Below are 26,548 nucleotides of genomic sequence, written 5' to 3'. Positions count from 1 at the left end.
GACAAAGAGCAAAACAACAATTTGATTTCATTTCTGGAGAGTAGAGCCTCTTCAAATCGCTTTATTGTTGCAATTGACCATTTCCTTTGAAGACTGTTGTTAAACAAGCGCATTTAACAGGAGTTATACGTAAATCTGAACAGGGAAAGCATCTCTGAGAACACATGACCCTCAACACATTATGCATTAGTATGTTTCAGCTGTACAGAGGCAAAGCTGTCCGTGTCGTAACGTATATTGGGCCGAGTGTCAAATAAAGAAACGCACACAAAAGCAAGTCAGGTTTGGACACTAATGAATCTGTTGGCCTGGAAAGAGAAAAAGAAAGAAAGAAAGAAAGAAAGAAAGAAAGAAAGAAAGAAAGAAAGAAAGAAAGAAAGAAAGAAAGAAAGAAAGAAAGAAAGAAAGAAAGAAAGAAAGAAAGAAAGAAAGAAAGAAAGAAAGAAAGAAAGAAAGAAAGAAAGAAAGAAAGAAAGAAAGAAAGAAAGAGAGAGAGAGAGAGACGCTCTGGCAGATGAATGAAATAATCTTTTAAGATGATTCCTGAGTGTTAAGAAGTGGTCAAAAATTAAAAGTGGACTTCTTAAAGGGAGGCTCTGGGATTTTCACATCAAAACCCAATTTTAAACTGGATTTCAAAATCTATGCATGCAGACATCTAAGGTCTACATCATTTCATTTGTGCTTTAACTCGTACTTAAATGAATGTGTTTTTTCTCTGTACATTGGAGGCTCCTGCAGCTCCAGCAAAACATGAAGCGATGGAGTCAACAGATCCAGGTATCAGGCAGAGCATTCAATGGGAAAATCCCACAAGAATCGTCCCATCTTCTGATTCAAATTTCCATTCAATCACGTGAGCCGTTGATCCGTTTCAAGAATAATAACCCATATCCTGTCGCTTTTGTCCCAAATCAAACTGGTTTTAATATTTAACTGCTGAATTCTGTGGCGTGATTAACTGGTTTAATCAAAATCTAAACAATACGCCCAGGAACATTGGGAAATCACAGCTACGTTTTCTTCCTGTTCTCTTACTAGTAGCAGATGAAGAGAAAGAAAATAATCCCTGAGGTCTGTGTGTGATTTATACATTATCTTAATGTGATCATATCACAAAACATTCAGCCAACATTTTCCATCAGATTCAAGCCTGACATTTTTAAAGTAAAACTTCACCCCAAAAAATGGGTCATCATTTCCCTCACTTTGTTCCAAACTCTGATGCTGTTATTTTCCCCCGAAGAACACAAAAGGACAATTTTTTAGAAACTTCATGCAGTTGTTTGCCAAAAGCAAAAAAGTTATTCACTGCTATTCATCCCTCCACTGAAGATACAAAATGGACGACCTCTTTAACCCAGAACAACATGATCAGTGAACAGCTTGAATTCGAGTCTTTGGGTCGTCACACAACGTCATCTTATATATGCTATATTTCAAAACAACCATAATTCACATGGACTACTTTTACGATGTTGGGTATTTTGTTCTTGTTGTGCTGAGAAGAAAAAGCTGTGAGAACATCCAATGAAAAAATAAAAGGCATAAAGGTTTGGAACGACATGAGGGTGAGAGTAAATGTCAATTTTTAACATTGGGTCAAATTATTCTTCAGATACACCAGGAGTCTCTACGCACGAGTCCTTCTGTTTCTTCAAAGAACGTGATTTCAAATGCTTGAATTTTGATTAATTTTTTGTCACAACAAGAGATAACTAAACCAAAAAATAGCTTCAAACATGAAACGAAAAGATCTCTTTTCGCTTGCTCCTCTACGAAATTCAATGCCATTTCATTTTCTAATCAGGAAGCTTCAAAGCGCCAACACTGAATGTTCAAGTGAGGTCAAGAGACTTTTTCCTCGTTTTGTTGCACTAGTTGGCCAATATCACGTCACAGCATGGCAACACCTCTGCGTAATAGAGTACCTTTCTCAGCGCTGGAATGGCTTGCGAACTTTCTTGCGCCGGCGCGGGGGTTTCCCTCCTTCAGTCCAGTGTTCGCTGGGGTCGCTCCGCTGGGCTCCTGGGCTGAAGAACCCTGTCTGTGGAGCCGGCCCTGAGAACATGTGTGCGGTCCCTGCAGCGGCTGCCGAGGCGTGAGGCGCAGGGGTTCCCGAGGGGAAGAATCCTCCATTAGCAGACGCGTCACTGGGAGCTCCGGCCTGGAAGAAGCGGCTGAAGAAGTCCTGCAGGTCCGCAGGCGAGCCGCCACCAGTTGCAGGATGATCTGGGGCGGGTCTAGAGGACACATTTACATTCAATCATTTAGCGGACGCTTTTATCCAAAGCAACTTACAAATGAGGAGAGCAATAGAAGCAGTTAAACTAACAATAGGACAACGGTATGCAAGTGCTGTGACCCTTCCCAGTTTAGTTTAACACAGAATATGTATAAAAAAAATTTTTTTTTTTTTAAATGTGTATCAATGGATCAAGTGCTTACATAACCGTCATAACAATAAGTCACATGTGGTTTGTTGCTAATTGTTTTTTTAATGTAGAAACCCTTCGTCTTCTCTTACATTTTCCGCTCAATAAAGACAAAATTTTAGTCAATTTGATCAATGGCAAATAAGGATTTCCAAGATGCAAATCATTTTAAAAAAACAAATCTAGTTTCAAAGGTATGTGTAAGTTTGTATAAATGTGTATGTTTACAAATATAAGTCTTTGTATCCCAGTAGGCTTCAAGATAAACCATTATATGCAATTTTGCAACAACAACAAATAAAATAAAAAACAACATTTATCATATTTTCCTTCCACTAAATGCATGTAAACATTTAAAAAATTTATTTAGAGTCAGTCACATGTTTGGGTGCACTTTTTCAAGATCTTAAAGTCCCCATGAAATCAACATTGACAACTCTATATTGCAGTGTTTATTATAAATGCAGTGTTTATTTATCTGTTTACATCATTTTTCTTAATTAATGTGCCTCGTAATCTTGAATCAGAATAACTGCCCCTCTTCCTCTTGCAGCTTCTCTTCTCTGATGACGAGGGCGGAGCAACCTGTCACTCACATGAGATCAGCCAATAGCAAACCACAACCATCCAATCAGTTCCCCAAGGTCAAAATCAAGCCCCGCCCACATTTGTTCCTGTTCTAGAAGCTGTTTCACTCGAAAATAAAGGGAGAAAAAGACTTGCAATTTCTTTTCATGCCGACTTCAAAGATCTTGTCATCTAAAAACTTAAGGTCAATTACTTTTATCCATTTACTTATTTATAAATAGATAAGCATGTCACCTATTTTGGGTTTTTAGAAACTGTTCCAAATTTTAAGATACATTTTCAAAATGAAAATCTGACAGTGAAGATATCATAATGGCCTTTGAACAATACCTTATGTTGTCATAATGGTATTTGAATTCACTACCGGTCAAAAGATTGGAATTATTATGATTCTCAAGTCTCTTTTGCTCACCAAGGCTACATTTATTTGATCAGAAATACAGTAAAAACCATCAGGATATTAGAATGATTTGTGAAGAATCATGTGACACTGAAACCTGGAGTAATAGGGGCTTTCGCACCGGGTAGTTCTAGGAACTCAGTTATAGGAACTAGCCACCAGGGTGGTGCCCCGAGAACTAAAGGTCCCCCTAGGAACATTTTCCTGGTTGCATTCGCACCGTCCATAGGAACTCTTAAAGTCCCCATGAACCGGAAGCTGCGACTGACTTTATTTCAGTGTTGTGACGTATTTCCGAGGGTGTATACTAGACTTTGATACAATCCTAAATGAGAAAAATAGAGGGTGTGGCTTGCTTTTCCAACTGGAACCTGATTGGATCTTGAAAAGTATGCGTTTCATTCAGGCAGCAGACTGTCAGTTAGAGGGGCGAAGCCCAATCCGTCAAACTGACATAATCAGAGAAGGGCCGTCATTGCAGAAGGAAGGAGCATTTTTATTTTCCGGGAACTTCCGCCAATAGTTCTAGGAACTGAAAAGGTTCCTCCAGTGCAAAAGCCCCTATTTATTCTGAAAATTCTCCTTTGCATGACAGGAACAAATTGCATTTTTAAATATATTAACATACAAAACAGATCAAATAAATGCAGCCTTGATGAGCATAAGTGACTTTTTAGTCCCTGTAGCTGATGATGTTATAATGGTCTGAAGATAAAGCACTTTTCATTAAGAAAGTCCGAGTGGTTACCTGTGGCGGCTGGCGCTGCTGCTACCTTTGGAGCCGAAAGAGATATGATATGGCACGCGATGAGTGTCTGGAGAGATGCTTATACGCTGACAGCCGGCCCACTCTGTGTGAACATGGGGACATGCGTACAACATATGCATACAACATATCAACATCATGCAAATATCTGTCGGTGTGGATGCCAATAGACTACCAGTAATGTCAAAGACTTTGCCGTCCATGAAGGCGAAGTACGTGATGCGCAGTCCTAGCATACTAGATTCAGCCCACAGGTCTCCCTCCTCGGCACTGTGCCATTTATTACATTCAGCACAGAATCGGGCCTCGCCAGGCTCACGGTCCATCTCAAAGCGCCTGGGGAAAAAGACCATGCTCAGGTGAACATAGAAACGCAAGAACGTAACACAGAACAGAAGCTTGAATGAAAGAACAGGACTGAGATGACAATGTCAGTCATACGCACTTGTGCTTGCCCTCACATTTAGTGCACATCATTGTGTTCATGGCTTCTTTCAGGTCGTCCTGTAGTTTAGTCAGGAACTCATTCATGGATTTTGAAAGCTCTGTAGCAGCCATACGCTTCCTGCAGACACAGAACACAAAAACAAGACATTTGTGCTTATATCAAAGAAACATGTACACGTCACATTTGGAATTCGTTTAATTCTTAAAATTGTAGTTCAGTAACTTTAAAGGAGAACTCCGGCGCAAAATGAACCTTTGGTCTAATTACACATTGTTAGCTAGTCAACCGTTATCTGAGATTTGTTTTCATGATTATCGAATGTAAATAGTTTTATCTCTAAAAACAGTTTAGCCTATAAAGCTAGTATAACGCTAGTATATTGGGCATAGTGTAATGACAAATAAAAATCGCTTGTTAACACTACTAACAAGGCTCAAAATAGCCCCACACTAACACGGTAGCATAATGAGGGTCCCTACCTTCAAACCGAAGCATTGAGAACTTTGTCAGTGTCCAGAAAGTTTAATAAGAAGATATTTAATACATAGTCAACTTCGCGTATACAGGCAGAAGCCATCTTTGAAATACAGTCTCTACTAGTCGATCTACGAACGCCGATCCAAGCCTGCTGTTGGCGCTCACCTTATCACAACTTATAGCTCGTTCACATCTCACCAGCGCACTTGGATCGGCGTTCGTAGATCGACTGGTAAAGGCTGTATTTCAAAGATGGCTTCTGCCTGTATACGCGAAGTTGACTGTATGTATTAAATATCTTCTTATTAAACTGTCTGGACACTGACAAAGTTCTCAATGCTTCGGTTTGAAGGTAGGGACCCTCATTATGCTACCGTGTTCGTGTGGGGCTATTTTGAGCCTTGTTAGTAGTGTTAACAAGCGATTTTTATTTGTCATTGATCTATGCCCAATATACTAGCGTTATACTAGCTTTATAGGCTAAACTGTTTTTAGAGATAAAACTATTTACATTCGATAATCATGAAAACAAATCTCAGATAACGGTTGACTAGGTAACAATGTGTAATTAGACCAAAGGTTCATTTTGCGCCGGAGTTCTCCTTTAAGACTCACAGAAATATAACATGCCTATGAAACAATATTTTGCTAACACTTTAAAAATACTTGAATGCATCAACTAACAGTGAGCAAAACATTTTGCAACACTTTATTTTACAGTGCCCTTGTTACACGTTACATGAACTTGCTATAGTAATACCAGCAAACTATGCATAATTACAAGCAACTAACCCTAAAACAAACCCGAAGTAAGAATTATTAATTAATATTACTCGGTACTTCAATGTATAATTACACTGTAACAAGGACACCCTCAAATAAAGTGCAACTAAACATTTCTTATGGTATTATACATATTTGTTAACATTACAAATACAATTGTTCATCGTTATTTCACGTTAGCTCGCGTCCATTAAATAATACTAATAGATAAAACTTGTTTTGACTTAATGAATTAGTAAATGTTGAAATTAACATGAAGTATAATACATGCTTTAATATTTTTTCAAATTACATTAAAAGAGAGCTAAATTGTTTTGCATTACAGAAAACGAGAATTTGGGGGAAAATGTGTTCGATTGGCAAGAAAATATTGTCAATCCAAAATAACAGGAGTAATTTTTTCATGCAAAATATATTTTCTTAATTCTGTCTTTTGATTGAGGAGTGAGACAAGACTTTTTCAAAGTCTTGATTGTGTTTTTGGACTCTACTAGAACAGGTTTTCATGCTTGAATGTTCATAGAACACATTTTCCCCATATTTGACATTGTTGCAGCTCCTCTCTTCCCAGTCCTTTAGTTTCGGTCTCTATGAAGCCCCTCCTTCTGAAAAGCACAATGTGCTCTGATTGGTCAGCTGGAGCAGTGTGTTGTGATTGGTCAAGCGCTTCCAGCATGTTCTTTCTTTCTTTATTTATAAAGCACATTTAAAAACCACCATGGGTTGACCAAAGAGCTGTACATAGTATAAGAGAAATGATTTGATTTTAGCCAGGTGACGAAGACGGAAAAAACTCGACTTAACTACAATATTTACCTGCTTATCAAATGTTAGTCCAGAATCAAATTGAAAGCCCAATTTTATTGCACACAGGGTGACCCATTAGGTTAGATAACCACGGTCATAATTACTGGCGTTTGGGAAAAGTCCCGCCCTTTACCATAACCACGAGTTTCAACCAAGCGGCAACCTCCCCGTCTCTCTCTTGAAACCAACACGGAAGTGAATTAAACTGCAATTCATGTACTGACCGCTTGAGGCAGGAGGCAGAAGAGAGTCAAATCTGCATCTCCCCCATGTTAAAATGCCCAACTTTACAGCAGAAAAAAACATGTTTACAGCCTGGAGCAAAAAGTGGTTTTGGTCTTTATAGCTTATTTTGCCCTTCACGACAACTGTGAGGGGGGTGAATTTTTTTACAACTCATCCGTTTAAATTATATTAACCCTGCATAATTAAATCGTGGCCACTTGAGTGACAGGAGGATTGCGGCCGTTTGTCTGTCACTCTCAGCTAATTCCAGCAGCTGCTGTACTTGCCATCTCTGCTGTGTTTGTGCTTTTTTCGGGATTATTTCATACAATTTAATACACGCATTATACCTTCGCCCACGCCGTTGGATTCCGTTGTTGTCGTCGAGTATGGAGCATAGACTGGTCTGGAGAGAACAACCAGCGCTGTATTTCCAGTTGTTTTCCTCGCATGCACTACGTTAATGAATGTCTGACAATTTCCTTGCTAAAAAAGTCTATAGATAGAGAGACCACACTCGTTATGCGGTACTGTTGCTCTCACGGAACAGATGCTTATTTTACTTTTTAGTGTTAAATAAAAAGTACCGTCAGATGAAATCCTGCAGGTGTCAGTTCTTTCTCTCCGGCAATGCAATAGATGCACACACTTGAATGAGCGCGGATTTCTAGTGCATTTACTTGAACTTCTGAGGTAATATCTTTGGTGTAACCCATTTGAGAAAATGAGAGGCGGCCAAAATCAGATTTGAAAATGGACTGAATAAAGCTCTTTACGAACTTGACGTGCGATGCCATGCTGACTGACATGTAACGTTATGTGCATGAATCACTGTCACACGCAAGCTCAGAGCAATATTGTAAGTTACTGCATGATAATACATTTTTATAGCAGAATAATAATACATCACGATACACAGTCTCACTTTTAGTTATGTCTTTTAACTATTATAATATTTCAAAGGGCAAAAACATGAACTTTCACTATTGGCTTTACTTCTTCAAACAGCACTTTAGCACGAGGCCAGTAGCATATAGCATTAGCACCTCAGCTCCACCCACGTCCCGCCTCTTTGCCCATTTTCTGTTATCCGGTAGTGACGAGAGGTGACGCGCTGCCAAGATGGCGACGGTCGGTGACGCCCACTTTAGGCTTCAAAAACGCTCTTCAGAAACCTACGGGTGACGTCACGGACACTACGTCTATATTGTTTTACAGTCTATGGTTTCAACACACTACTAACTAACTCAACCAGGCCCCGCCCCTTTATTCTGAGTATGAATTATTTAAATGAGGAATATTGTGACGTGTTCGTTCCCTAAAGAGAAAACTCAAGACTACAATGGAGGCGTTTCAGGGAGTTCAGAAACACTGACACTGATATAGAGAAGAACATTCATGCTCAAACAGCAGAAAAATTAGCATGGAAAAAAGCATAATAGGTCCCTTTAATTATTTTGTGGCAATTATGTAAACCAACTGAGTGGTTGTTTTCTAATAGCACTCACAGTTCATACTCTCTCCGTGTCTCTGGGTTACTGACGATGTCCCACGCTGCTCTTAACACCTTGAAGGCCTCGCCAGCGCCTGGGTGCTTGTTTTTGTCTGGATGAACCTGCACACAAACAATCCATTAAATCTTGACAAACACATAAAAACCCATAATTCCTCCGACACAGACATTAAACAGGTTTCAGGGCAATTCTTTTATTTCATCTCACCTGTACTGCCAGCTGCCTGTAAGCTCTCTTGAGTTCAGATTCAGTGGCATGAATATCCACTCCAAGAACATTAAATGGGTCCAACTCCTCTTCAGGGATCTGAACCAGAACAGCAGTTGATAATACGGGTAAAACATAAAGATTCATTACTCGTCCTTGTAAACTTACAGTATCCAACATCAAATCCCCAAGCAATATATCAAGAGCTTACTAAATGAATAGGCTTTATATTTGCATATACCATTAAAGTTGGAAACTGGATTCTATAAAAGCTAAAACTCACTTGATCCTTGTGTAATAATGAAAAAAGGCAACTAACAACAAATAAAGGTTGTTATGTAGCTACATAAAGTCATGCACAGAATCTGTTCTTTTGTATTTTCGTATTTTGTATGACGGTTTCCACAAAATTATTAAGCAGCACAACTGTTTTCAACATTGATAATAATCAGAAATGTTTCTTGAGCAGCAAATCATCATATTAGAATGATTTCTGAAGGATCAGAAATGATGCTGAAATTCAGCTTTGATCACAGGAATAAATTACATTTTACATTATATTCACATAGAATACAGTTCATTTAAATTGTAATGTGTCCACAATATTACTGTTTTTACTGTATTTAAAAATTTTTTTAATTCAGCCTTGTTGTGTCTGACTTCTTTCAAAAATATTAAAGGGGTTCTATTATGCCCTTTTACGAAGTCTTGATTTTGTTTTTGGGGTGTACTAGAATATGTTTTCATGCTTGATTGTTCAAAAAATATTCATTATTTTTCACATATTTTACAGTACAGCACCTCTCTCCCCAGCCTGGCTCGAACACACAGATTTTGATGAAGCCCTTCCTTCAGAATTACGAAATGTGTTGTGATTGGTTAGCCAATGTGTTGTGATTGGTTAGCTGGTCCAATGTGTTGTGATTGACAGCGCTTAGCACGTGTTCGGGAAATGTCCCGCCCCTCCTAGTGTGAATGAGGATGGAGTCAATTTCAAACCAATTCGAGCATGATTCAGACCCTGACAATGTTAACGAACAAGAGGATCCTGCAGAACGGATTTCAGGCACAGACTTTGCAAGCACGGATTTCACAGGACGTTTCAGAGTGGTACGTTTTTTGCAATATTCCCTTTACATTATAGATACAATGTTTTCCACCATTTAATCGTGATATTTGTCAGAAAACTAAGGTAATACAAACAATAATCGATCACAAAACTATGGTTAATTTAGCTAAGGAGCAGTGAACCATCTCACAAAAGCGAGAGTTACAAAAGCTACCGTTCTCCATAAAATATGCAGCACACTGATAAACGTTTGGGTTATAATGTTCAGAAACACTCTAAGTTTGTCAGCCTTAGGAAGGTCAAACAAATGAGTTATGGAATCGTTGTGGAAAAAACAGCGTCTCTTTGACGAGGCCCGATTGAGCTGCATTAGTGAAGACAGTGTTGTTCAATTATTACAAACTGTTTGCTATGTGAATATATTGTAAAATGTAATTCATTCCTGTAATCAAAGCTGAATTTTCAGCATCATTACTCCAGTCTTCAGTGTCACATGATTCTTCAGAAATCATTCTAATGTAATGAATTGCTGCTCAAGAAACATTTCTGATTATTACCAGAATTGTCTTTTCTTATGCAGCTCAATCAGGTCTCGTCCCCTTTTTTTGCGTATTACGTGGGCGCGGATTATTCAAAGGAATATCATTATGACTTCATAGGATCAGGAAAAAGTGCGTTGTAGTCCAAACGAGCCGTTCATTGCAGTTCTTAGAAAACGAATTCTATTATATAAAATATTGGCCTTTTGAGTGACTTTGAGCTTTGCAACCTTGCAGATCTTTTTTTTTTTAAGCACAAACAGCAACATTACACACTAACTGAAGTATAATAATAGGACCCCTTTAAAAATAAACTTACTGACCCCAAACTTTTGAAAGGTAGTGTAGTTTTACTTTAAAATATAGTGCTTGAAGTCTTCTTTAATCAAGTCACCAGACATTAACGCTAGATCACTACCTTGGCTAGTGCCAGAAGTCTCTGCAGCTCTTCTCCAGGTTGCCACTTCTCTGCCCCCCTGGTGGGAGACTCTGGATTTGAGCTTTCATTCGCGGCGCCTTGTTTAAAGAAACGCCCGTGAATCCTCGCGGTCAGATCCGACACTTTCCGCCAAACCCTGCTGCTTTGGAAGGCAAGCCACCATTTTCTGCCTCTCTCTCCCGCCAGCCTTCCCACGACGCACCTCATCATCTGAGAGCCAACGCTTAGCGTGGCGCAAACAAATCTGAAACCGGAAAGGAGAGCGTGTCGAGCCCAACACAAAGTCCTGCCGATGCCTTCTATTAAAGCTACAGCTGAAAACCGGCTCCAGTCCAGGATCCGCCTCAAATCTTGAGTCAAGCCTGGAATATCGGTGACCTTGCAAAGCATGCGTGATCCAAAGTCAAACAGCGCGATTCCAGATGATTCCACCACGACTCCACATCTGTGGGTCAAAGAAATGATGAGTTCGACGACCATGTGTATGCATGAAATGCACCAGGGACTGACAATTTCCGCTAGGAAATCCCGACACACCATGACCAGCTGGTTCCCGTTTTTCCTTCGTGCGCGGCTGTGATTGTGCAGATGCTGGTTCCGTCGCTTCATCTGCTTGTGTCTGCTGGGCCCGGACGATGGGAGGAAGGATCTATGAGACATTGAAGCTGTCCATGATGGCGTTTGATCACAAGGCCCCTGTGCCGGTCCACTCTTCTTGGATTTTCCTTTCCTCCCGGTTCCAGCATTGCGGGATCTAGACTCTCCGTCGCCCCTCAACTCATTATCCAATTCATTTTTCCCTTCTCTTTCACATTTCTCCTTTTCGGCACTCCCATCTTCCTCCTGATCCTTAGTTGCGGTGTTTTGCTCTTCATTCTCGTCTACTTCCAAATCAAAGTCTTCATCAGGGAATTCACAATCCAAATCATCAAACGCCTCATGTTCACAGTCAGGTCCCTGAGGCGGCATCACGTGACTGTCATTTTCATGACACGGATTGGCTAGAGAAACGATGGGCGGCCCACAGTCAGAGCCTTCCTCTACTGTCTCCCAATGTATTGCCATGTCTTCTTCCATCTTGCTCAGATATCCACAGGTTCACTCCCTCACGCTTAAGACAGACATGGAAATATCCATCATGAGCTTCAGGGTGGCAGCAGACTTAGACATGCAGCGTGCATTGCGTTTAACAGCTGCCTCATATTCACAAATGAAACACAATATGGGGTCTTCAGCATGTCCAGCATTGCAGACGATCAAAGATTAACATTTCCAAATCATCATTCTGAACCCCTGCAAATGAAAAGAACAATCTGTCAACTTACTCTAAATATATGACATAACATAATGTAAGACACTGTATGTTCAAGATGTAATCTAACAAATTATACACTACAACATAAAAAAAGCCTTATAAAACTTTCACATCAACAACTGTAACTAAGGTTCCAGAAGTAAAAATCACAACTTTCAATACCAACCATCCAATGGCATATAGTTCTGTAGAAGCCAGGGTAATTTCTAATTTATTAAAAGAACGGCTGAATTGAATTGATAATCTTGAAGAGATGCACTAAATCAATAACTAAGGCGACAGATAATCTCAGAGCTTGGTTGATGGTTTAGACAGAACTTAAATATATATTGTAATTTCATAGAGAGAATTAATCGGAAAAAGACTCGAGTTACTGTTGCACTCTATATTGAGATTTGTGGATTATATATATATATATATATATATATATATTTTATTATTATTATTTTATTTTTTTTGGTCAATGGAAGATTCTTAAATATCTTACATATATTCGCTTGGACGTTTTTACAACCAATCAGTGCTCAAATATAATGCATCCACAATTTGTACCAATAACAAATTGTTGTTAATAATATTTAGCCGGTTCACTTTGCATTTTGTTGAAAACAAAACACATATCACTGTTAGTGCCATCAAGTTTGCTGTTCTACATGATCTAAAGTTACACAGTTAAAACTACAAACCCATCAGTTTTTCTGAGCTATTAAAACAGATCAGATCCATGAGAGACGGAGCAGAGAATGAAATGTAAACAAGTCTGGAACTTACTGAACTCTCTGTCCTGATAAAGTACACGAGCATCGACTCCTCAACGGCTGTCGACTGAGGTTTACATACGGTGGTTGTGATTTCGTGAATGTTTATGTTTAAGAATCTTTATATTTGTTTAATCTCTTCATTTACGATGCTGTTTTGCTTTAGCAGACATGCTAACAGAAGAACACCTACAGCTAGCAGTCCTGCCGTACGACGCTAAAACAACAACAGTGCACGGGCAGCAAAGTTAATCTCGAGTGTAATATGAGATCGAAGCAGCTCAGCCTGTTTTCTCACCTATCTTTAACTGCTTTAACTGTCCTTCTCTCTTCTTTCCAGTTCACTTCCGAGTCCAGCACACAAGCCTAACGTCAGTTCCGTGTAAGTAACCCTTTCCTGTCATCTGTTAACACGAGGGACCCGGTGACGTCACGGTCGGCTACGTGATCGTAAAAAAGTCTGTAGTTTGGGGGTGATTTTAATACTGTTATAATATGGACTGTTCTCTCGATTGTTTACCAGCAAGACCATCTTATAATCAAAATACAAACCTTCAACGTTTTATGGAGAGATTCAATTTGGTTGATATATGGAGGTCTACATTTCCTGATTCGTTAACATATACTTGGAGCAACAAATCTGGTAACAGGCAATCTCGAATAGATTATTGGTCAGTGTCTGCGAGTATACAATCTTCAGATGTCTCTGTTAATGTGATTCCTTCACCGCTCAGTGACCATAAAGCTGTTCTTATGTTATCTCTATTAAGTTCAGCACTTCTCCACACACCATGGGTAGAAGTTCATATTGGAAACTTAATAGTTCATTACTGCAATATGAACATATTAAAACAAAGGCTAAAAATCTTATTTTATGTCATTGGTATAAAGCACTTTCAGAAAACAAATTCTGCAGTAATTGGGAGCTATTGAAACTTGAGGTATAGCTAAGTACTTGCGGAAACAGGGAAGCTTAATGGCATTAGAAAGACGTACTCAAGAGGACAATATTATATCAAAATTAGCTGCCCTCTCCTCAAAATCATGTCCAAATGAAGATAAACAAGCTGAGTTAGTCACTCTTCAACTAGAGTTGGACCATTTATATAAGAATAAGGCAGAAGGGGCCTTCACTAGGTCACGAAAGCAATGGTTGGAGAAAGGGGAACAAAATTCTGCATATTTTTTTGGTCTGGAGAAATTTCACTATAGAAATAATACAATTGAACAACTTAAAATAGATGGGGATGTTACAGATGACCAAGTTAAAATTTCAAAATTTTGTACAGAATTTTATAATGGTTTATATTCATCTAAATTTTGCGATCATTTGGCTTCTCTATTTCTAAACTCTATATGGAATAAATTGTAAATCTGTCGACCCTGTACAAAAAGAACTTTGTGAGAGCTTAATTATGTTGAGGAAGTATTAAACGCTATCCCACATATTAAGGTTAACAAATCCCCTGGGGTTGATGGCCTCACGGCTGAATTTTATAAAACCTTTTCTGATCTTATTGCCCCCTTTCTTAAAGAAGTTTATATAGAGAGTATAGAAAATCAATGTCTTCCACCTACTTTAACTCAAGGATTAATTACTTTGATTCCAAAACCAAAAAAAGACCCATTGCTATTAGATAATTGGAGACCAATCTCTCTTTTAAATAATGATTATAAGATATTTGCCTTAGTCTTTGCAAATAGAATAAAATCAGTTATGGACCCCCTTATAGATGAGGCTCAATCTGGCTTCCTAAAGAAAAGACATATTTCAAATAATATAAGATTAGTCCTAGACGTGTTGGACTATTCACATTTAAGTACAGATGATGGATTTATTCTTTTCTTAGATTTCTATAAAGCCTTCGATACGGTAGAGCATGCTTTCATTTTTAGGTCTTTACAAAAACTTTTTCTGTAAAGCTATACAAACAATGTATAGGAACGCAATCTGTTCTATTAAACTTAAATGTGGTTCATCCTCTAGATTTTATTTAAAACGTGGTATAAGGCAAGGTTGTCCCATCTCCCCTGATCTCTTCTTGTTTTGCACTCAGCTTATGAATATTCATATTAAATCAAGCCAATTAAAAGGTATATCTATTGCTGGTAGGGATATTATAATATCCCAGTTAGCAGACGATACTGCACTGTTCCTGAAAGATCAACATCAAGTCCCAGCTGCTCTTAAAGTAGTAGATGCCTTTTCTAAAGCTTCCGGCCTTTCCTTAAATATTAACAAATGTGAACTGTTATCTGTAAAAGACAGTCAATTACAACAAATTGCTAATATCCCAGTAAAGGAGTCAGTGACATATTTGGGGATTGTTATTTCGAAAGACCAAAAATCTAGATGTAAGATAAATTTTGATCCCATTCTCCAGAAGACTAAAGCAAAAGCTGAATCACTGGCTTTTGAGGGATTTAGCCCTAAAAGGTAGAGTTCTGTTATGTAAAGCTGAGGGACTGTCAAGATTAGTCTATACTGCGACTTCACTCGCTGTTTCTAAGGTGATGTGTAAAGCTATTGATTCTGCCTTATTTAATTTTCTTTGGAGAAACAAAACTCAATATATTAGGAAATCTATAATAATGAATACTTATGAATCAGGTGGTTTGAACTTCCTTGATTTTAGTACTTTAAATAATGTTTTTAAAATGAATTGGATTAGACATTTCATTCTAAATCCAAATTCCCTTTGGAATTTCATTTTCTCCAAAGTAGGTAATCTTGATTTTCTCTTGATTTGCAATTATAAAATTGACAAAATCCCTCTAAATTTATCTTGCTTTCACAAACAAATGTTGCTTGCTTGGTCCCTTTTATATAAGCATAATTTTTCACCCCATAGATATTTAATTTGGAACAATTATAATTTATTATTTAAACATAAAACCTTATTTTTTGAAAGATGGTTTTCAGCAGGTATAATACGAGTTGATCAATTACTAAACCAAGAAGGTATGCTGCTAACTTACTCTGAGTTTCTAGATTTCCATAAAATTCCAGTGAGTTTTCGATTGTCATGGATGCGATCCCCACAGGGGTCTTGGCATTATTCAGAGCTAATACCCAAACCAGTATTGCGCCCCCTTCTCCTTTGATTTATTTGATACTGTGATTGGAAAAATTTGCTTTGCACCCAGAGTCGTAAATGTTAATACAATTATTCGTTCGTTATTTCAAAAAGACATTGTCACAAGGCCAAACAGTATTGGTTATTGGAATAGACTGGTTCAAGGTTTGTTTTGGAAGGCCATCTGGACTTTACCAAACAAATATTTATTGGTAAATAAAATAAAGGAAATAAGTTTCAAAATCTTACACAAGTACTACCCAGTAAATAATTTTCTTGTTAAATTTAAAAAGGATATTGATCTGAACTGTTCTTTTTGCAATACATTGGCTGAAACTTTGTTTCATTTATTTTGGCATTGCGCTCATGTTAGAAAATTTTGGAAAGATTTGTCTAGATTTATAATTGACAACATTGACCCCACTTTTTCTTTGTGTTTAGAAAATGTTATATTTGGTTTTAATAATATTCCCTCAAATAAAAGGAAAGAGTACTATATTATAAATTTAATTTTAATTTTTGCTAAATTCCATATACATAAATGTAAGTACAATAAAACCCAACCTTTGTTTTTGGTTCTTGAAAAAGAAATGCAATTGTAGCGCCCCTAGTGCTAACCAATACCAGAATAGGGCAACTAACATCTACCTAGGTCCGGGGTGTGGTCTGCCTTGAGTGACTCACAAAAGAGTTAGTATTGAGTTGAACAGTTGACAATTTTATTGCCTCAGGAAACACAACAATGCACACAGTGCTTCAATGTACCAAGAATGAAAATAAAATAAAACAAAAATAGAGCTCTTTCAATAATTAAAAGAAAAGAAAATGTCCGTGTGAGCTGACACTTCAGCTCAATGCTCCTTTAAGTTGAGGAGTATGAAATTGAGTTCAGAGTTCAGTCCCTGGTCCTTTTGTGTGTGTGCACAAAGTCCACTACTACTACTCAGGTAGAGTTAATAGCGTAAGTGTACTCTTATCTGTATCCTGTCTGAACGAAGCTAGTCCGACGTCCTCGGTAGCTGGTCCCACGGTTGGCCACACCGTTCTCACGACCATCCACCGTCACTCTGGGCTCGCCATCTTTGATTCGTCTATTTCTCTTGTAGTAGTCAAACAAACAAAAAAAACCAACCGGAGTTTCAAACAGCAACAACCCGACTGAGGCTGCTCCTCACGTGCTCACAGTTGATGCTCTACAGCGATTGTTCACAGCTTACACAAGGTTTCAGGACGTTTCAGGAAGAGATCTAAAAGACGCGAGAACTGCACGTGGCACATTTTACACCAATCCTGATACAGTCTGTTTATAACGCTCTAATGTATTGCGCTCTCTAGTGGGACAACATGGAACTAGACCTCTAAACAACATATATGCTTTTAGTAGCCCTGTGTTTCATATGGGTTACACCCTCCCCCCTTGACTCTGCATGGGTCCCTTCATGCTTGTGTATAGGGTCCATATGGAAACTATCATTACCCCCAACGATGTCAAGTGCTTGATTAAAGCTCTCTAAAAGACTCTGTGCAAGGGATAGTAAAGGTTTCCCCAATTGGAGGTAATGGAAACGGTCTGGTGGTCGCCGTGACCTCTCAGATTTGCGTGTAGAGTCATCTGTTTCTCCATCCTCAACATTTGCACTTTTCTCTGTCTTTTCAGTCGTCTCAGAGGTTTGTGTTTGAGGCAACTCGTTTTGCTGAACTTCATCAACTTCTCCATTTCTAGGGTCCTCTGGACTAACAGGAGAAACATCACGGTCATACTCAATACCCGCTGGAATTATATTCGTCACACCCGGTGAGATTACATCTTTTCCGGTAGCGGGTTGCTCATCCATAATCTCTGGCTCATTTGTTTCAACCATCTCAGGAGGTGTCCCAACAGATTCTGGTGACTCAGGGGGACTGCCTACAATAGGCTCATCCTGAGGCTGGGAGTTTGAGGAGGTCATTGGCATGGCTGGTAAATTGTTACCCCCTGCGGCTGGAGTTACAGTGGTTTGCTGTCTCCTGGGAATTTCATACACCTGGAAGAACCTTTCCTCAGGAATGACAGACAGCTGGGTAGGACAAAAGGGTGAATCATCCTCAGACTCTGAGTGCTCCTCAAGTGGCTGAGTTTGGCTACGCCTAGTTCTTGGCCGGCGGGCCTTTGGCTCGAGCTGTTCAGTTTCCTCTGTTTCGGATAAGTCACCACAGGGGAGTAGGAGATCCCTATGTAGGGTACGACTGGGACCATCTCCGTTCATGGGTTGTACTGTGTACACAGGTAAGTCGCCCATTTTTTTCAGAACTTTGTACATAGTGGGCTCCCACTTATCCGCAAGCTTGTGTTTGTTTCTCAAACGCAAGTTCCTTACTAACACTTGGTCACCTTCCTCTAGCGTTGATTCTCTTACTGCTTTGTCAAAGCGACGTTTGTTCCTCTCAGCAACCTTTTGTGAATTCCTGCTGGCAATCTGATAACTCTCCTCAAGGCGTGCTTTCAGGTTTCTCACATACTGGGAGTGAGATTTAGGAGCACCATCTTTAAAAGGTAAGCTAAAGGCAATATCTACCGGTAACCTTGGCTGGCGCCCGAACAGCAACTCATACGGACTGAAGCCGGTAACCTCGTTCTTGGTGCAATTATAGGCATGAGTTAAGGGTTTTACATAGTCACGCCAGTGATTTTTATCCTTTTCTCTCAAGGTTCCTAACATTCCCAACAGGGTTTCCCCTTGGATGATAGGGACTTGTGCGTACTTTGGTAATGCTGGCTAGGGTACAGAGCTCTTTGATGAGTTGAGACTCGAAATCCCTGCCCTGATCACTAAGCAGACGCTCTGGAAACCCGTAGTGCACAAAATACTGCTCCCAAAGACACTTTGCAACTGTTGTAGCCTTTTGATCCTTGGTTGGTATGGCAACAGCATACTTGGTAAAGTGATCTGTTATGACCAAGATGTCTTTGGTGTTACGACTGTCAGGCTCCAAGGATAAAAAGTCCATGCATACCAGTTCCATGGGACGAGTTGTCTGGATATTCACAAGGGGTGCTGATTTTTCAGGGGGGTTTTTTCTTCTTACACAACGTCCACAGGACTTGATTTTTTTTTTCCACATCAGTAGCCATCTTAGGCCAATAAAATCTTGACCGGACCAAGTCGAGAGTTCTTTCCAGACCCATATGCCCCATATCATCGTGGAGGCATGTAAGAATGGAGGACCTTAGGAGCTCGGGAGCCACAAACTGATAAGTGGTGTCGTCTTCTGATCGGCGGGTTCTGTAGAGGAGACCATTTCTCAACTCCAACCGTTTCCATTCCTTGAGTATTAACTTGAGTTCCAGAGAATCGGGGCTGGGATTGGGGTTTGCTTCATCTCCAACCTCCAACAGGTTGACAACATGACCAATGACTGGGTCAGACCTCTGATGTTGCTGGAGTTCTGCCTCACTGTAGGTAGGTATGGTAGAACAACCCAGCAATTCCTCATCTGCATAGATGTCAGGCACTGCGTCTGTGTGAAGGGCAAGGGATTCTACCAAGGTAATAGAAGGTAGGTTGTTGTCAGCCTCACTTAACAGATGGCGGTGCCACAAGACATTGACTGTGTCAGCTGGAATGTCTGCTTGGTCAGGAGATGAAGACAGATGGTGAGAAGCAAATTGTTTAATTCGCTCTCTTTCCTCAAGAGAAATATGGTCATCGGCCAGAGTGTCACAGGGCCGCCTGGAAAGGCCGTCTGCGTCTTGGTTGCTTTTCCCAGCCCGATACTTTATGTTAAAGTTGAAGGTGGAAAGTGCAGCTAGCCAGCGATAACTGCCAGCATCAAGTTTAGCTGACTTTAGCACATATGTTAGCGGATTGTTGTCGGTTACAACCGTGAATGTGTTTACATAGAGGTAGTCTTGAAACTTTTTCACAATGGACCACTTCAAAGCTAGAAATTCCAGCTTATGGGCTGGATACCGCTTTTCACTTGGCGAAAGCCCTCTGCTAGCATAGGCGATTACTCGCATATCACCATCCTGTTCTTGGTACAGGGCAGCCCCTAGACCAGAAGTGCTTGCGTCTGTATGAAGAACATACGGTAGTTTTGGATTAGCGAATCCAAGTATTGGTGAGGAGGTGAGTTTGTCTATAATCGCCACAAAAGCTTCTTGGCAAGCAGGTGTCCACCGGTCGGCAAAGGCTTCTTTGGGGTTAAAGAACCTCCCAGGGCATGGTGTTATTTTTCTACCCTTCCTGTAAGGTGGGTAACCCCCGGTGAGGTCATTCAAGGGTTTGACTATTTTGGAATAGTCCTTAATGAACCGGCGATAATAGCCTGCAAAGCCTAGGAAGGACTTGAGCTCGCTGAGGGTTTGAGGTCTTGGCCAAGTGCGGAGTGCACTGACCTTTTCAGGATCAGTCTCCACTCCTTTGCTGGAAACAATGTGCCCTAGATAGCGCACTGAGCCTTGGAAGAACCGACACTTTGCTGGAGAAAGTTTCAAGCCATTTTCTCTCAATTGGTGAAGGACATGTAAAAGTCTGGTTTCATGTTCTTCTAATGTACTTGAAAACACAATGACGTCATCCAAGAACACAAGTACTTCCTTCAGATGGAGGCTGCCCATACACCGCTCCATCAATCGTTGGAAAGTACTGGGAGCGTTGGTGATGCCTTGGGGCATACGGTTGAACTCGTAAAAACCCAAGGGGCACACAAAAGCAGTCTTAGGCTTGTCCCGTTCCTCCATCTCAATCTGATAATAACCAGACTTGAGGTCCATTACTGAAAACCACTTGGATCCAGCAAGGGCTGAGAATGCTTCCTCAAGGTTAGGGAGAGCATATGCGTCTCGAATCGTCAGCGCATTTAGCTTGCAATAGTCAATGCAAAGACGGACCTCTCCATTTTTTTTCCGGACCACCACGATTGGCGATGAATAAGGGGACTCTGATTCTTGAATCACTCCTGTATCAAGGAGTGTTTTCAGATGTTTCCGTACTGCCTCGTAATCGTTTGGGTGAATTGGTCTGGACTTTTGTTTGAAGGGTGTTTCGTCTTTCAGGTTTATGTGGTGCTTCACTTTGGATGCATGTCCAAAATCGAGATCGTGTTGGGCGAAAACATCAGCATAAGCATGTAGACTCTGGGTTATCCTATCCTTCCACTCTTTTGGGAGAGGGGAATCACCAAAGTCAAATGTTAGTTTTTCCTTGGTAGCTTCACTGACTGACTGAGAGGTGACAGTGCAACATTTCACAGGATCAACATTTTTGTTTGAAGCAGGTAAGCTGTCATATATCTCCTCAGGAGTGAAAAGCTCAGCAAGGACACAGTTGGAGGGGAGTTTCACGTCATGCTCTGTTTCATTCCTAATCCACACAGGTAATTTGTGGGGGCTCTGCTTAGGCAAGGTGACAAGACAGCACTCCACAAAGATCCCACCCGGCAGGATAGATAATGTTGGTTGTTCAACCACTGCACATTCTTCAAAGGAACTAGCCTTGACATTGCCCTCAAGAAGGACTCTCCCTTGAGCAGGTATCACTTGCTGCACTTTGTTGTTAAGGGTCACTAAACCCATTCTCCCTGAAGAGCTCACTTCTCTCCTAAGCTTAAGTGTGCGAAGGAGCTGTCTATAGCCATAGACAGAAGACAGATCGTTTGGGTTTTTCCCGTGACAATGTTCATCATACAAGACATCAAGTGCATTTGTCCCAATCAGTACAGGTAAGTCATAGTTAATGCGCAAGTCTGGAACTACTAGCGCTAAAGTAGAAACTTCAGGCTCAGTTTCAACAAAGCTCTTTGGAAACTTGAGGATGAGAGGTACGTAGCCCAAGTACGGAACATTTTGGCCACTAGCACCCTCAACGTCCAGACCGTCAATGGGCTGAATGGGGTGTTCTGACAGATTGCTGTTGTAGAAGGAAGCAGATACAGTGGTCACTTGAGACCCAGTGTCAAGGAGGCAATTACAGTTAACCCCTGACACAATAACATCCGCTGTACATTTCTGTCCTACAAGCCCTTTAGGTAGCTTAATTTGGCGCTCCACTTTGTGAGGGTTACTGGAGGCTTTAGTCAAGGGTTTTGATTTTGTTTTGGGACATTCATACTTTATTTCAGTTCCTGATAGTCCCTCCTCAGAAACTGAGTTCAGTTTAAATCATGCCTTTTTTGTTCTTCCCAGGCTTGTTGTTTTTGTCTCAACTCTTTACGTTTTAGCTCAACTAGCTCAGGATTTGGTTCGTTACTGCAGGAGGATGCGATGTGACCCTCCTCGCCACACTTGAAACAATATCCTGGGCGAGGCTTTCTTGTGAGCTTTGACTCACCTGCGGATGAGGATTTTTCTTCAGTTAAGGCCTTGGTTTTAGACTTTAACTTCTGGCTTGGCTTAGCAGAAGCCTGTCTTGAGCTGCTGCTTAAGGATGCTTTCAAAGAAGCTATTTGGGCCTGTAGCTTTGCAAGTTGCTTTTCCAGCTTAGGTGCATTGATGGGGGATGTCCTATCTGCAGCGGTTTCTGTGTCTATGTCATCAGTGACATGGTCTCCTACCGAAAGGGAATTTGACTGAACTTTGGATTTAGGAACCCCCAAGTGCTGTCTCATGCGGCTGGACTTAGCAGCTTGCCGGTCCTGCTCAGTACGTAGCAAAAGAAGTAACTCAGAAAACGGGGGCGGGTTGTTTTTCTTCTGCTCAAGCTGGAGACTTGTGATTAGGCTGTTATTCCAGCAACCTCTACAGAATTGCTTGAGCAGTTGACGCTCTGACCCACTGGCCGCAATGCCACCTCTTTTGACTACTTGACTCAGGGCTGTCTGCAGACGTTGGAGATACCCAGAAGGCTTTTCACTCGAGTTCTGATTGGTGTTCAGGAATTTGGCAAAGAGTTCATCCCCGTCGTCGACAGTGCCATAGGCGGAGTCGAGAAGGCAAAGGTAGTCATGGGGAGTAGAGTTAGGCCCAAGGTGCTTAACCACATTAGCAGCGGGCGGAAGAAGGCTCTCCACTATCTTCCTGACAGTATGTTTGTCAGACACGGTGGCATCTGTGAGGTGGAACTCAACATTGTTGCGCCATGTGTCATAGTCAGACTCTAGAAAGGGACAAGGGAGCCTTCCTGAGAACGGTCTGAGTTTGGTATGGCCATGATACTGAGAAGATATGTCACTATTCTTAATGACATGTTCAACCACTACCTTCTGCACTTCTGGAGTGATGAGCTGCTCTGAAGGTAAGTAGAGGGTTTGTTTCCTATGTGAGGGTGATGCCCCTGCACCTGCAGCAAATGGAAATGAGTCACATGCTTGGGGGTGGATCAGATCACTATCTATTTTTATAAGAGGTTGGTTAACATTTGCAGGGGGTTCAGTTTGGTCTGGGCTGCTAGCAGGCTGGGGTTCCTGGCTAACATTTGGCACATTTGATTCAGTTGTGTCATGGCTCTTGGTAGACTCCTGAATTCTAACCAGCTCATCTATCAAAACCTTCTCAAAGTCTGCTCCACTTAGCTTAGCAATATGCCTCAGCTCAGTTAAGTAAGACTGGGTTAAGCTTGAACTTTTGTAAGCAGCATACAGCTCAGAGAGAAGTGCTACACAAAACTAGAATAGGGCAACTAACATCTACCTAGGTCCGGGGTGTGGTCTGCCTTGAGTGACTCACAAAAGAGTTAGTATTGAGTTGAACAGTTGACCATTTTATTGCCTCAGGAAACACAACAATGCACACAGTGCTGTAATGTACCAAGAATGAAAATAAAATAAAACAAAAATAGAGCTCTTTCAATAATTAAAAGAAAAGAAAATGTCCGTGTGAGCTGACACTTCAGCTCAATGCTCCTTTAAGTTGAGGAGTATGAAATTGAGTTCAGAGTTCAGTCCCTGGTCCTTTTGTGTGTGTGCACAAAGTCCACTACTACTACTCAGGTAGAGTTAATAGCGTAAGTGTACTCTTATCTGTATCCTGTCTGAACGAAGCTAGTCCGACGTCCTCGGTAGCTGGTCCCACGGTTGGCCACACCGTTCTCACGACCATCCACCGTCACTCTGGGCTGGGCTCGCTATCTTTGATTCGTCTATTTCTCTTGTAGTAGTCAAACAAACAAAAAAAACCAACCGGAGTTTCAAACAGCAACAACCCGACTGAGGCTGCTCCTCACGTGCTCACAGTTGATGCTCTACAGCGATTGTTCACAGCTTACACACGGTTTCAGGACGTTTCAGGAAGAGATCTAAAAGACGCGAGAACTGCACGTCGCACTTTTTACCAATCCTGATACAGTCTGTTTATAACGCTCTAATGTATTGCGCTCTCTAGTGGGACAACATGGAACTAGACCTCTAAACAACATATATGCTTTTAGTAGCCCTGTGTTTCATAAGGGTTACACAATTATATATCAAGACTATCTTTCATTCCCATAATAAGAAAGCAATTAAAACTATTTCTGTTTGTGAATCCTTTGATATTTTTATATAATATCTAGCCCCCCCCTCCCCTCCCCTCCCCCCCCCCCCCCCCCCCCCCCCCCTCTGTTTTTGTTTTTGTTTTTCCAAAAAGAAAAGAAAGAAAAAAAGTCTGTAGTTTGGGGAGCTGACAGATGAAAAATGCAATAACAAACATATTTGTACTATTTGTCAAAAAAATAAATAAAATAGCACCTAGAGGATTTTTTAAAACTCTGTTATTGATAATATTAGCTGGAATTGTTTATATAGGCCTACATAAACAAATATGCTTAAATTAATCCCCAATGTTTAAGGTATTTGTGGTGTAATTTGATTGTTTTATGTCTTCTCTGAAAAACAAAACAAATTGACATGTTTAAAATATTATGATATGATTGTTGGATGGATCCCATGTTACCAATTAATGTCACATCTTGTATTGCATTTTAGCCTATATGCTATGTTTGCTAGGCCTACTACTTGTTCAGTTATTCAATAAAAATTTTTTAAAAAGAGTGTGGGAAAAGTGTGGTCCTTGCCTCAAAAGCATCTTCTTACCAATAAAAAAATAACATTTAAATTAAAGTCGGATGTTAAAATAAATTGCTCTTTTTTGTCCCTCTTCTGTGGAAGACAGAGACATTTTGGTCAGATATATCTTAATGTTTAAATTACACAACTAATTTATGTTTCCTGTAACTAAATTACACAAAAAATCCTCTCTTTACTGTATTCAAAGTGTATATGGAAACAATCTAAAGCTCTGCACAGCAGTGAAAACTATTCACTTTTGTGTCCTCTTACAGTAATATGCAGTATTTGTGTGCATGTCTCTGCACACAGCTGTATTGTTTTGTATTTCTATGCCCATAGCTAAACGGTCTTAATGTTCTGTATTTGCACCTAAAAGTACAATGTAAACATCCCTGCTGTTTAGTCCATAACTTTTCCTGCATATGCCAAGTCAAGTCACCTTTCTTTGTATAGCGCTTTATACAGATTGTTTCAAAGCAGCTTCAAAGTAATAAACAAGAAAATAATGTTGCAAAGTTCTTCAATTATGAAAAAAAAAAATTCAATTTCAGCCATAAAGAAGCTCTAAAATGACAATAGTGTCCTCACTCAATTCAGTGAATGTTTTGATCTCATCCAATAGATTCAGTGAAGTCAAACTGATAATACCACTAAATATTAAGTGTCTTTTAAACCACATGCCAGTCACTTTTCTACCTGCATTTGAATTTGAATATAATTTGAAAAACAACAGCAGAAGTGTAGATAGATAGATAGATAGATAGATAGATAGATAGATAGATAGATAGATAGATAGATAGATAGATAGATAGATAGATAGATAGATAGATAGATAGATTGATAAATGATAGATAGTCCAAACATATTTTGCGCCACCAGAGGTCTCTGTCAACCCTGTGACCTGGACTCATGCAGGACGTAACAATTGACATTTTGAAGTCATATCACAATTGACAATCCTTAAATTTTTTATGGAATATTGCTAGCCTGGGAAAACCCAGACAACTTCCGGCAAATTTAGATTTGCTCTGAAAGTTAGTCTGGCAAAGAGCTCATTCAAGCCCATTTCCAATCCGTCGAAATCGAGGCACCAATCAGAAACGTTGGGGCGGGATTTACACGATGACGACAGCGCTGGGATTTTGAAGCAGATTTTGTAGCCTACATTACAAAGATGGATGCCGCTAGTCGACTTCTCTTCTCTGATGACGTCTTTACTTGCGCGAGGGCGGGGCAACCTGTCACTCACGTGATATCCACCAATAGCAAACTAAAACCATCCAATCAATTCCGCATGGGCAAAATAAAGCCCCGGCCTACATTTGTTCTTGTTCAAGAAGCCGTTTAACTCGTTTTTGGAATAAAATCGCTGACTCGTTGCTAAGGTTTATTTCAAAGCTAACAACAGTTTATGTATCCTAAATATACACAAATATTTGTGTAATTTGAAATAAAAATAAACAACTGATCGGCACTGGCGCAAAATAAAAATATTCTATCGTCATAGGCAATTCTCTATATATAGGCCTATATTTAAAAAAATTAACATAACAGCATTTGTAAAGTAGCTATCTGATACGAAGCTAACAGTTTATGGATCCTAAATTTACACAAGAATATTTGCATAATTAGATTTTTTTTTTAACTGATCTGCAATGGTGCAAAATAAAAATGTTCTATTGTTATACAAGCAATTCTATAAAGTTATATATTTTTTAAAAAGTAAAAATAAAAGCA

At 40.0% G+C, this 26,548-nt stretch overlaps 2 protein-coding genes across 2 annotated transcripts in view; one reads left to right on the top strand and one right to left on the bottom strand.

Annotated features, from left to right (window-relative positions):
- The window catches only part of suox (sulfite oxidase), a 137,058-nt gene that overhangs the window by 44,190 nt on the left and 66,320 nt on the right, over positions 1 to 26,548 (top strand). The window lies entirely within an intron of this gene.
- dnajc14 (DnaJ (Hsp40) homolog, subfamily C, member 14) lies at positions 1,467 to 11,971 on the bottom strand. Its single transcript, XM_056252432.1, has 7 exons — positions 10,677 to 11,971; positions 8,651 to 8,749; positions 8,438 to 8,544; positions 4,635 to 4,754; positions 4,365 to 4,525; positions 4,172 to 4,274; positions 1,467 to 2,243 (listed from the first exon to the last, which is right to left on the bottom strand). The coding sequence occupies exons 1-7, from the start codon at positions 11,772 to 11,774 to the stop codon at positions 1,937 to 1,939; spliced, it is 1,995 nt and encodes a 664-aa protein (XP_056108407.1). The 5' UTR covers positions 11,775 to 11,971; the 3' UTR covers positions 1,467 to 1,936.

Source organism: Rhinichthys klamathensis, unplaced genomic scaffold (genome assembly GCF_029890125.1).
Source record: "Rhinichthys klamathensis goyatoka isolate OS25496 unplaced genomic scaffold, OSU_Roscu_1.1 h1tg000095l_1, whole genome shotgun sequence".
Lineage (NCBI taxonomy): Eukaryota > Metazoa > Chordata > Actinopteri > Cypriniformes > Leuciscidae > Rhinichthys > Rhinichthys klamathensis.
This window is presented reverse-complemented; position numbering and strand designations above follow the sequence as displayed.

Excerpts from the sequence above, each read along its gene's own strand:
- dnajc14 (XM_056252432.1), bottom strand. The coding sequence starts at position 11,774 with ATGGAAGAAGACATGGCAATACATTGGGAGACAGTAGAGGAAGGCTCT. Across the intron at positions 8,750-10,676 it reads GACTTCTGGCACTAGCCAAG|ATCCCTGAAGAGGAGTTGGA; the intron begins GTAGTGATCTAG and ends GTTCTGGTTCAG. Across the intron at positions 4,755-8,437 it reads ACACGGAGAGAGTATGAACT|GAAGCGTATGGCTGCTACAG; the intron begins GTGAGTGCTATT and ends CTGTGTCTGCAG.